The sequence below is a fragment of the Staurois parvus genome, unplaced genomic scaffold, assembly GCF_062004578.1.
Source record: "Staurois parvus isolate SC_StPar_1 unplaced genomic scaffold, SC_StPar_1.0 ptg003372l, whole genome shotgun sequence".
Lineage (NCBI taxonomy): Eukaryota > Metazoa > Chordata > Amphibia > Anura > Ranidae > Staurois > Staurois parvus.
Genome location: NW_028321168.1, coordinates 42,181 through 55,056, shown reverse-complemented (window position 1 = coordinate 55,056; position 12,876 = coordinate 42,181). Strand labels below are relative to the sequence as shown.

At 47.0% G+C, this 12,876-nt stretch overlaps 1 protein-coding gene across 1 annotated transcript in view; it reads left to right on the top strand.

Moving 5' to 3' along the window:
• LOC149428243 (IQ domain-containing protein H-like) overlaps positions 1 to 12,671 on the top strand; it is a 50,993-nt gene extending 38,322 nt beyond the window's left edge. The window contains exons 6-7 of the mRNA XM_089667563.1: positions 3,832 to 3,940; positions 9,608 to 12,671. Of these exons, the coding sequence (XP_089523689.1) occupies positions 3,832 to 3,940; positions 9,608 to 9,676 (178 nt within the window). The 3' untranslated portion in view covers positions 9,677 to 12,671. The remainder of the gene's footprint in view (positions 1 to 3,831; positions 3,941 to 9,607) is intronic.
• The last annotated feature ends 205 nt before the right edge of the window (positions 12,672 to 12,876 follow it).

The following is a 12,876-nucleotide window of genomic DNA, read 5'->3' as shown; positions in this document are numbered from 1 at the left end:
AGGATGGATCCACCAAACCATCACACCACCACCACCAGCCTGAACCATTGATACAAGGCAGGATGGATCCACCACACCATGACACCACCACCACCACCAGCCTGAACCGTGGATACAAGGCAGGATGGATCCACCACACCATGACACCACCACCACCACCAGCCTGAACCGTGGATACAAGCCAGGATGGATCCACCAAACCATCACACCACCAGCCTGAACCGTGGATACAAGGCAGGATGGATCCACCACACCATGACACCACCACCACCACCAGCCTGAACCGTGGATACAAGGCAGGATGGATCCACCACACCATGACACCACCACCACCACCAGCCTGAACCGTGGATACAAGGCAGGATGGATCCATGCATTCATCTTGCTTATGGCAAATTCTGACCCTACCATCTGAATGTCGCATCTGAAATCCAGACTTATCAGACCAGGCAACATTTTTCCAATCTTCTATTGTCCAATTTTGGTGAGCCTGTGTGAATTGTAGCCTCTGTGTCCTGCTCTTAGCTGACAGGAGTGGCACCCAGTGTGGTCTTCTGCTGCTGTGCCCATCTGCTTCAAGGTTGGACGTGTTGTGCATTCAGTGATGGTATTCTGCATACCTTGGTTGTAACGAGTGGTCATTTGTGTTACTGTTGCCTTTCTATCATCTGGAATCAGTCTGCCCATTCTCCTCTGACCTCTGACATCAACAAGGCATTTGCCTCCACACAACTGCCGCTCACTGGATATTTTCTCTTTTTTGGACCATTCTCTGTAAACTTGAGATGCTTGTGTGTGAAAATCCCAGTAGATCAGCAGTTTTTGAAATACTCAGACCAGCCCATCTGGAACCAACAACCATGCCACATTCAAAGTCACTTAAATCCCCTTTCCTCCCCATTCTAATGCTCGGTTCGAACTTCAGCAAGTCATCTTCACCACGTCTAAATGCCTAAATGCATTGAGTTGCTGCCATGTGATTGGCTGATTAGCCATTTGTGTTAGCAAGCAATTGAACAGGTAGACCTAATAAAGAGGCCGGTTAGTGTATATTTTCTAAAAGAAGACGCCTTGGAGAATAAAATGGTGTCATTTGCAATTTTTTACTCTGCGTAATATTTGTGCAGCTATTTATCCAATTTATATTTTTAGGAAAAATACTCTAAAATTAGTGCAAGCAAACACAATATAATAACAGATTTTTTTTTCTTTGGTAAATAAAAAAAAGATGAGGTTACATCAAGTAAATAGATACCAAACATGTCAAGTTTTAAAATTGTGTTTGCCCATGAGAGGGTAAGAAACTTCAGCACCCAAAATAGTCCATAAGTGACGTTTTAAAATTCTTTACAGGCTATCAGTTTAGAGATAACCATAAATGATGGCTCTAGAATTATTGATATCACTCCAACGTTGATACTTGACTTGTGGTATAATTGTTACATATACTGATGTTCCCCAAGCTCCTCCCACTCGCCATCCTGAACAGTTTACCAAGGTAATGGGCTCCTCAGAGGAACCTAGGAACCACTGAAGGCTGCAAAAAGTGACCGTGCGGCTCTTGGGGGGGGGGGGGGGTGCCCAATTTTAGTGTTGCCTAGGGCAGCACAATGAGTAAATACACCACTGTCTGTAGAATCCCTTTCGAAGCTGGAAATCAAGTACACACCGCTACTACACTGCTACTCCAGTGATCTCCAATAGCTTCCAGGTCCCGTGCTGAGCGGCTGCCCTGCTGTATTGTGAACACAGGAGTTCGGCCGCTGGGCATGGGTGCCATTCAGATGATGCTTTGCATTTTCTCATTGATTGCAAACTGTTTTCTGATCGGATGAGGTGGAGAGGCAGGGAGGTGATGTCACATTCCTTACCTCATCCAATCAAAGAATACTTTGCATTCATTGAGAAAATGTATCCTCTGAATGGCACCCAAGCACAGCGGCCGACCTCCTGTGTTCACAATTCAGCAGGGCAGCCGTTCGACACAAGTCTTGGGAACTTTTGGAAATCAGTGTAGTAGCCAGTGGTTTATTTAGGGTTTGTGCTGCCCTAGGCAACACAAATATTGCCCCCCCCCCCCTCCACAGAAACAGCTCGACATTGACCAAGAACACCCGTGCCCTCCACCCGAGCCTTCCAGTACCACTGCCCCCCATACACCAGCCACCATCCCCCATGGCTTGAGAGAGAAAGACACTCACCTTCGAAGCTCCGGACATCCCCAGGAACGAGAGTCGGGCTGTGCATACACCGTCATGAAACCCACAGCATGTCTCGGAACCCACCAGGTCCCCATGCCGCGTGTGTCCCTTCTTCAATCCCTTCTTCCAAGGGGCAGTGCTGCCCCCACCCTGAAAAGTGCCGCCCTAGGCAAATGCCTTGTTTGCCTTGTGGTAAATACACCCTTTGTAATAGCTGTGTCTACAACAAACTTTGGTACCTTATATTTTCCATTGGCAACATTTTAAAAGCCCCTTCAGGTCATCCATTTAGAACTAACCGTGAATAAGAGGCCTAGAATGATTGATCTCACTCTGATGCATGTGGTGATATGTAACGTGTATCATAGTTACATAGTTAGTCTGGCTGAAAAAAGACAAAAGTCAATCCAGTTCAACCATAAAAAAAGTTATAATCCTACACCCACAGTTGATCCAGAGGAAGGCAAAAAAACCCAGCAAAGCGCGATCCAATTTGCATCCTGCAGGGGGAAAAATTCCTTCCTGATCCCCCGTCAATGCTAAATATTGGGTGATGAGTAGGAAGCCAGAAGGATTCTGAAAGCTACCATTCTCAGGAGGTATGTAGACACTGACCTGGAACAAACTTGCGACCAGTAGAGTGCCGGGACACCCCATATCCACATGAAAGTTACCGATAATTGGGAAAGGAAGGATCAGGATGACAGTCTTGGAGCAACCCTTCAATCCACCAAGATCCACAACAGCCGTAGGATGGGGGTTTGGCTGTTGTGGGGTGGGTTGTTTTTCCTCCATATGTAGTTGAGAGGGCCACAAACGTTTCTCTATCAAGGGAACCTTACCCATCAGGACAGAAGTCTGGGAGCTGTCATTATGGGAGCTGACTTGATACTACAGGGTTGTTGCTCAGATCTCTACTTGGGTCACTTACCTGGAACAAGTGCAGACCATGTGTTTTCTGTGATATGCACAAGCTTGTAGCAGGTAAGTGTCTCAAAGGCAATTATACAGCAAAGCACAATCCAATTTGCTCCTGCAGGGGAAAAAATTCCTTCCTGATCCCCTGAGAGGCAATCGGATATTCCCTGGATCAACTTTCCCTATAAATGTTATATCCAGTTATATTCTGTGTATCCAAGAAAGAATCCAGGACTTTCCTACAGCAATCCACTGAGCCGGCCACAACCAACTCTTGAGGGAGTCTATTCCACATTCTCACAGCTCTTACTGTGAAGAAACCTTGCCGTGTTTGGAGATTAGATCTCTTTTCCTCCAGTGATTTCCAGCTTCTACAGAGATCCCACAGGTATGGTACAGTATACACATAGTTACGTTTGTCCAAGCTGAAACAATGTTACAATGTAAAAATGAATCTACTATCCTACTATGCAGGTTGATTCAGTGGTCAGTAACATATAAATGAACACTAGGAACTGTGCTTACTATGGAGCTTAATGATCCAAATGTAGATAACATAAAGGAGATTAAATAACATATCATAACTTGATTGGGACGGATATTCCAACGCGGGTCTATTAATGGCACGGCAGACATAAACATGTTTGAGAACGAGAGGTAGATGAGCGCGTGTTCCAACCCTGACCTGCTTCTCTCTGAATCTCATTACAAGGAGCATCGGCGAGGACCTCCAGGGAGCACTGATGACCTTTGCTCGCAATCTGTTCATCATCCATCAAGAAATATCAGCGCCCAAAATGCAGGGAGAAACTAATTTCAAGGTGAGCTGTTAATTAACTAACGATTTCAGCTCTGTTTCACAAGTCAGTGGTAAGGGAAGTGGACAGGAGAGCTCCATTCATTATGGAAGCATCTCTCCGGTTCTGGTAATTACTGTCCTACAAGAGAAACGGGCAGTTAATGATCGGCACGAAGTTCCTATCACTGGGAGGATTCCATGGAACAATCAGATGATTTATACAGGGAGGTCACCTGCATCAATAGGGAGCTGCTAATGGATGACATGTACATAGAACATTACATGGTATGCACAAAACAATCTGCACTGGAAACACGACAAAATGCTCCAAATGTACTCTCATTATCCAGGAACAAATGGGGAAAAACAGAATTAAAAAATAGCCTGAACCCTTGTGCTGTCAGAGCTGATTTGCGTTTAATTCCCTGGCGCGCCGACGGTGCGCAAAATGTGTAAATGTGCAGGGGGCGCACAGGGTGCGTTCTCGGCACATGTTGGTTTATATTGGCTACGCAAATATGCGGCCTCCCGGCGTCAAGGCCCAGCTGCCAGGAGGCCACATATTTGCGAACCAAGTGTAAGCAAACGTGCCGAGAGTGCGCGCCCTGTGTGCGCCCTGCACATTTAGTCTCCATGCACATGGGGTGTTTTGATAACGCTGGTAACGTTAGCTGTGTAAAGTCATGTTAAAAATGTGTTTTTCAGCTTTTTTTAGCGTTTTTGCATTAGTGTTTAGCGGCGCTTTTTCGCGTTTGCGTTTTTTAGCATTATTTAGGTTTTTTTGACCAAAAAAATATTTTTTTTTATCAGAAAAAGTCCAAAAACACTGACTTGTGGCATTTTACCGTGTTTGCCGCATTTTTCAGCATTAGAGTGTTTTTACTACTGAGTGGGTGATCAGCAGAGCTGGGGGTTACTACTGAGTGGGTGATCAGTAGAGCTGGCGGTTACTACTGAGTGGGGGATCAGCAGAGCTGGGAGTTACTACTGAGTGGTGGATCAGCAGAGCTGGGGGTTATTACTGAGTGGGGGATCAGCAGAGCTGGAGGATACTACAGAGTGTGGAATCAGCAGAGCTGGGAGTTACTACTGAGTGGGTATCAGCAGAGCTGGGGGTTACTACTGAGTGGGGGATCAGCAGAGCTGGGGGTTACTACTGAGTGGGGGATCAGCAGAGCTGGTGGTTACTACTGAGTGGGGGATCAGCAGAGCTGGTGGTTACTACTGAGTGGGGGATCAGCAGAGCTGGGGGTTACTACTGAGCGGGGGATCAGCAGAGTTGGAGGTTACTACAGAGTGGGGAATCAGCCGAGCTGGGACTTACTAGCCAGAAAATGTCATCAGCAGTCACTTCTGGTTCATACGTATATGTTCTGGGAGTGTCTGGTGTAGACGTCACATCTGGTGTGCAGCAAGGAGTGGTAGGAAGATGAGCGGGGTCCAGAACAACTAGTTGATGCCACACATTGTGTGCAACATGAAAACGCTATAATGGAAGCTGAGGGGGACTGGAGAGAGAGGACTGAGTGGCAGAGGATCAGCAGAGCTGGGGGACCAGAGCAGGAGAAACTAACAATGTCACACCTGGTATGTAGTGTGGGAGCAATATAGAGGGAGGTGAGCGGGAACCAGAGAGAGAGGAGGATCAGCAAACCAGAGGATTAGCAGAGCTGGGCGTTACTACTGAGGAGGGGATCAGCAGAGCTGGGGGTTACTATTGAGTGAGGGATCAGCAGAGCTGGGGGTTACTATTGAGTGGGGGATCAGCAGAGCTGGGGGTTACTATTGAGTGGGGGATCAGCAGAGCTGGGGGTTACTATTGAGTGGGGGATCAGCAGAGCTGGGACTTACTACTGAGTGGGGGATCAGCAGAGCTGAGGGTTACTACTGAGTGGGGGATCAGCAGAGCTGTGGGTTACTACTGAGTGGGGGATCAGCAGAGCTGTGGGTTACTATTGAATGGGGGATCAGCAGAGCTGGGGGTTACTACTGAGTGGGGGATCAGCAGAGCTGGGGGTTATTACTGAGTGGGGGATCAGCAGAGCTGGCAGTTACTACTGAGTGGGGGATCAGCAGAGCTGGGGGTTACTACTGAGTGGGGGATCAGCAGAGCTTGGCGTTACTACTAAGTGAGGGATCAGCAGAGCTGGGAGTTACTACTGAGTGGGGGATCAGCAGAGCTGGGGGTTACTACTGAGTGGGGGATCAGCAGAGCTGTGGGTTACTACTGAGTGGGGGATCAGCAGAGCTGTGGGTTACTACTGAATGGGGGATCAGCAGAGCTGGGCGTTACTACTGAGTGGGGGATCAGCAGAGCTGGGAGTTACTACTGAGTGGGGGATCAGCAGAGCTGGGGGTTACTACTGAGTGGGGGATCAGCAGAGCTGGGAGTTACTACTGAGTGGGGGATCAGCAGAGCTGGAGGTTACTACTGAGTGGGGGATCAGCAGAGCTGGAGGTTACTACTGAGTGGGGGAATCAGCAGAGCTGGGGTTTACTATTGAGTGGGGGATCAGCAGAGCAGTGGTTTACTACTGAGTGGGGGATCAGCAGAGCTGGGAGTTACTACTGAGTGGGGGATCAGCAGAGCTGTGAGTTACTACTGAGTGGGGGATCAGCAGAGCTGGGCGTTACTACTGAGTGGGGGATCAGCAGAGCTGGAGGTTACTACTGAGTGGGGGATCAGCAGAGCTGGAGGTTACTACTGAGTGGGGGAATCAGCAGAGCTGGGGTTTACTATTGAGTGGGGGATCAGCAGAGCAGTGGTTTACTACTGAGTGGGGGATCAGTAGAGCTGGGGGTTACTACTGAGTGGGCGATCAGCAGAGCTGGGGCTTACTACTGAGTGGGGGATCAGCAAAGCTGGGGGTTACTACTGAGTGGGGGATCAGCAGAGCTGGGGATTACTACTAAGTGGGGGATCAGCAGAGCTGGGGTTTACTACTGAGTGGGGGATCAGCAGAGCTGGGAGTTATTACTGAGTGGGGGATCAGCAGAGCTGGGAGTTACTACTGAGTGGGGGATCAGCAGAGCTGGGAGTTACTACTAAGTGGGGGATCAGCAGAGCTGGGGGTTACTACTGAGTTCGGGATCAGCAGAGCTGGGGTTACTACTGAGTGGGGGATCAGCAGAGCTGATGCTTACTACTGAGTGGGGGATCAGCAGAGCTGAGGCTTACTACTGAGTGGGGGATCAGCAGAGCTGGGAGTTACTACTGAGTGGGGGATCAGCAGAGCTGGGGGTTTCTACTGAGTGGGGGATTAGCAGAGCTGGGAGTTACAACTGAGTGGGGGATTAGCAGAGCTGGGGGTTGCTACTGAGTGGGGGATTAGCAGAGCTGGGGGTTTCTACTGAGTGGGGGATCAGCAGAGCTGGGGGTTACTACTGAGTGGGGGATTAGCAGAGCTGGGGGTTTCTACTGAGTGGGGGATTAGCAGAGCTGGGGGTTTCTACTGAGTGGGGGATTAGCAGAGCTGGGGGTTACTACTGAGTGGGGGATTAGCAGAGCTGGGGGTTTCTACTGAGTGGGGGATCAGCAGAGCTGGGGGTTACTACTGAGTGGGGGATTAGCAGAGCTGGGGGTTTCTACTGAGTGGGGGATTAGCAGAGCTGGGGGTTTCTACTGAGTGGGGGATTAGCAGAGCTGGGGGTTACTACTGAGTGGGGGATTAGCAGAGCTGGGGGTTACTACTGAGTGGGGGATCAGCAGAGCTGGGGGTTACTACTAAGTGGGGAATCAGCAGAGCTGGGGGTTACTACTGAGTGGGGGATCAGCAGAGCTGGGCGTTACTACTAAGTGGGGAATCAGCAGAGCTGGGGGTTACTACTAAGTGGGGAATCAGCAGAGCTGGGGGTTACTAATGAGTAGAGATTCAACCAACAGAACCATGTTTTGATGAATATACTGGTGGTCCCTTTAGGGGAGCTAGTTAAATCTTCCAGCTATTTATACAGCACAGACAATTCACACAGCACTTTACATACTGTACATTCACATCAGTCACATGCGCATACTAGGGCCAATTTAGAACGGAGCCATGAAACCTACCTGCATGTCTTTGGAGTGTGGGAGAAAACCAGAGTAGCCAGAGGAAGTCCACACATGCACAGAACAAACATGCAAACTCAATGCAGATAGCATCATGGTTGGGATGTGAACCGATGACCATAGTGCTGCAAGGCAGACGTTAGGGTTAGGAAGTGCGGTCAATGATTCTAGGGGAATCTATGGTAGCATAGAAAGTTGGAATCTTCCTAATACGACCAAATTTTGGGAGCTCAGGTCTGCCACAGTATAAAGTTGGCCATACACTGTTCAAATTTCGACTGGTACCTCTTGGCCAACATCCTGGCAAAAAAGAAACCCAAAACGTGCAGACTTGATGGACCACGCGGTCTCTTCCTGTGTTTCTAACTGAAATACTGAAGGAGCCTGGTGGAAAACCTACAGTTGCAAGAAAAAGTATGTGAACCCCTTGGGATTACGTGGAGTTTTGCATGAATTGGGCATAAAATGTGCTCTGAACGTCATCTAAGTCACAACAATAGAAGAACACAGTCTGCTGAACATAATACTACACAAACATTAGATGTTAGCGGGCATTTTGATACCAAATACAGTACTAAGTGAAGGGAAAATTCTTTTGCAAAGCGAACAGCCTATTTGGCTTTAGTAAATCAACCCCACAGTTGTAGTTTGATTGGATGATGGGCCAGTGACTGCTAAATTACATAGTTAGTCTGGCTGAAAAAAATACAAAAGTCCATCTAGTTCAACTATAGAAAAAAAAAATAAAAAGTTATAATCCTACACCCACAGCTGATCCAGAGGAAGGCAAAAAAAACCCAGCAAAGCACGATCCAATTTGCTCCTGCAGGGGAGAGAATTCCTTCCTGATCCCCCGAGAGGCAATCGGATATTCCCTGGATCAACGTCACCTATAAATGTTATATCCAGTTATATTCTGTGTATCCAAGAAAGAATCCAGGACTTTCCTACAGGAATCCACTGAGCTGGCCACAACCAACTCTGGAGGGAGTCTATTCCACATTCTCACAGCTCTTACTGTGAAGAAACCTTTCCATGTTTGGAGATTACATTTCTTTTCCTCCAGACGTAAAGAGCGCCCCCTTGTCCTCTGTGATGACCTCAGGGGGAATAAATACACCGAGTTCAAATATTGCTACACATTGTATTTTATACAGCCGTTGATTGGTTGCTACACGGTACACAAAGATACTTTCTCTTTTTTTGCATTTTAAAAAGGAGATTTGTAAAGACTTTGCAACAGTTCCATAATGCGTACAAACCAGGGGCGGACTGACAATTCATGGGGCCCCCTGGGCAATAGGGGATCATGGGGCCCCTGTGTCCTTACCCACACTCAAAAAAGCCTATGAAAAAGCTACCAGGGGCATTTCATGGGGCCCCCTACTGACCCCGGGCCCTAGGGCAGTGCCCGAGTGCTCGAATGGTCAGTCCGCCCCTGGTACAAGCTTTACATTTCGTGGTCAACCTGAGATTTCCTATTGAGAAGAAGTGAGAATTGGTACGGGAATCACTGTAAATAAACTGCCCCTCCTCCCCAGTACTGTCTGCTGGTTATATTTTGAATGAGTGTCTTGTCTTTATAAATCCAGAGAGCAGCTCATTTTAGAGTTTACTGGTTATTGATTTTCTTCTGTGCAGGACTGCGTGCAAGAAATAGAGACGATTCTGGGTGTTGCAGAAGAAAACAAGCTGGTGTTTGAACAATAAAATCCCAGCATACCTGGTGTTACAGCGGAGATAAAGAACAATGGACGGCATGCCTTCTGTTTCCGTATCTACTACATGGCAAGACCTTCTCCATATCGTTCCTCCAATAGCTGGGACTATACATCTGATGTGAATGTCATCCTTTATTCCCAACCAGGGTGTTCTGCGACCCTAGGGTGCCTCCAGATGTTGCTGGGGGGTTCTTTGAGGAATGGTCAATTTCTGCATCTCAAGTCAATAACTACAGACGCCATATCTGTTACTATCTGTTAAGGGGGCAATTGTTCCTAATGGGTGCCAATGTAAGGGACAATGTTCCCACTGATCAACAGTGTAATGGGGCCCTTCTCCAATGACCAGCAATGTATAAGGGTCCTACTTCTAATGACCACCAATCTAAGGCAGCTTCCCCACTGACCCCCCAATGTAGAGTAGTTTATAACTGACCCCCAGTGTAGGGTTGACATTTACTGACCCCCAATGTAGGGTAGGTTATAACTGATCCCCAATGTAGGGTGGACATTTACTGACCCCCAATGTAGGGTAGGTTATAACTGATCCCCAATGTAGGGTAGGTTATAACTGATCCCCAATGTAGGGTGGACATTTACTGACTCCCAATGTAGGGTAGGTTATAACTGATCCCCAATGTAGGGTAGACATTCACTGACCCCCAATGTGGGGTAGGTTTTCACTGGCCCCCAATGTAGGATAGGCTTTTACTTGCCCCAATGTAGGGTTGGCTTTTACTGACCCCCAATGTAAGGTAGATTTTCTTTGACCCCCAATGTAGGGTAGGTGTTCACTGACACCCAGTGTAGGGTAGGTTTTCACTGACCACCAATGTAGGGTAGGCTTCACTGACCCTCACTGTAGGGTAGGCTTCCACTGACCACCATTGTAGGGTAGGTTCACTGACCAACAATGCAGGGTGGGCTTTCACTGAGCACCAATGTTGGGTACACATTCACTGACCCCAATGTAGGGTGGGCTTTCACTGACTGCCAATGTAGGGTAGGCGTTCACTGATGCCCAATGTCAAGATTCACTGACCAACAATGCAGGGTGGGCTTTCACTGAGCACCAACGTAGGATAGACATTCACTGACCCCCAATATAGGGTGGGCTTTCACTGAATGCCAATGTAGGGTAGGCTTTCACTGACCCCCAATGTAGGATGGGCTTTCACTGACCCCCAATGTAGGATGGGCTTTCACTGACCCCTAATGTAGGGTGGGCTTTCACTGACCCCTAATGTAAGGCGGGCTTTTACTGAGCACCAATGTAAAGAGGGAGTTCTCAACTACGGTTCCTCCAAAATATGATAGCGATTCCCTGAACAATGGATGATTTCTGCCTCTCAAGTCAATAACTGAAGAGCCCAATGATCTTTTTAGCTTTCTGTCAGGGGGATCTTCATTATGACTTCAAATATAAAAGACATTCTTCCCACTGATCACCAGTGTAATGGGCCCTTCTCCATTGACCAGCAATATATGAGACCTTCTTCCACTGAATCACAATGTAGGGTAGGATTTCACTGTCCACCAATGTAGGGTAGACATTCCCTGCCCTCCAATGTAGGGTGGGCTTTCACTCATCACCAATGTAGGGTAGACATTCACTGACCCCCAAAGTAGGATGGGCTTTCACTGATGGCCAGTTTAGGGTAGGCATTGACTGACGCCCAGTGTTGGATAGGTTTTCACTGACTACTAATGTAGAGTTGACGTTCACTGACCCCCAATGTAGGGTACAATTTCACTGACCCTCAATGTAGGGTAGGCTTTCACTGATCCCCAATGTAGGGTAGGCTTTCACTGACCCCCAATGTAGGGTAGGCTTTCACTGATCCCCAATGTAGGGTACAATTTCACTGACCCCCAATGTAGGGTACAATTTCACTGACCCCCAATGTAGGGTACAATTTCACTGACCCTCATTGTAGGGTAGACTTTCAATGACCATCAATGTAGTGTAGGTTCACTGACCAACAATGTAGGGTGGGCTTTCTCTGACCAACAATGTAGGGTGGGCTTTCTCTGACCAACAATGTAGGGTAGGCTTCTACTGACCACCAATATAAGAAGACACATCTCAGCTAGGGTTCCTCCCAGAATTTGCTAGCAGTTCCGTGAACTACAGAGACCAATGGTCTTTTTAGCTATCTGTAAGGTATTCTTTCTTATGCGTGCCAATGTAAGAGACTTTCTTCCCACTAGATCACCAGTGTAATGGGGCCCTTCTCCAATGAACAGAAATAATGTTCCTTCTTCTATTAACCACCAATCTAAGTCAGCTTTTCCACTGATCCCCAATGTCTGGTAAGCTTTCACTGACCACCACTGTAGGGTCGGCTTTTACTGACCTCCAATCTAGGATAGGCTTTCACTCACCACCAATGCAAGATAGACTTTCACTGACAACCAATGTGTGGTGGCACTTTACTGACTATCAATATAACAGGACATTTCTCCAACCAATGTGAGGGAACATGTTCAATGATTGTGTTTCTTTCTTGACCATTACTATAAATATTTATTTTCATTATTTAAAATCATTTTGTTGAATAGAGCAGCCCTGGGTGTCCAAAATAACAAGTGTGCCCCATTTTTTAATTAACCACTTCCAGTCCGGACACTTTCACCCCCTTCCAGTCCGGACACTTTCCCCCCCTTCCAGTCCGGACACTTTCCCCCCCCTTCCAGTCCGGACACTTTCCCCCCCTTCCAGTCCGGACACTTTCACCCCCTTCCTGTCCAGGCCAATTTTCAGCTTACAGCGCTATCACACTTTGAATGACAATTGCGCGGTCATGCAACACTGTACCCATATGGATTGTTTAGCATTTTTTTGAGACAGATAAGACTTTATTATGGTGGTATTTATTCACCGCTGGGATTTTTTTTTTGCCATATAAATGAAAAAGTCAAAACATTTGGAAAAACATATTTTTATTATAAAAATTTGCAAATAAATAATCATTCTTCATAAATCTTGGCGCACATTTATTTAGTTATCTGTTTAGTAAAAAAAAAAAAATAATAACCCAAATTAGTTTATACCAAAAATTATAATTTTTCTACATTTTTTTTTTTACATTTTAATTTTATTTTTTTTTATATTATTATTTATGTTTTTTTTTTAACATACTGTCACCCTAGCAGTACAGTGTCACCATAGTGACACTACTACTTGTG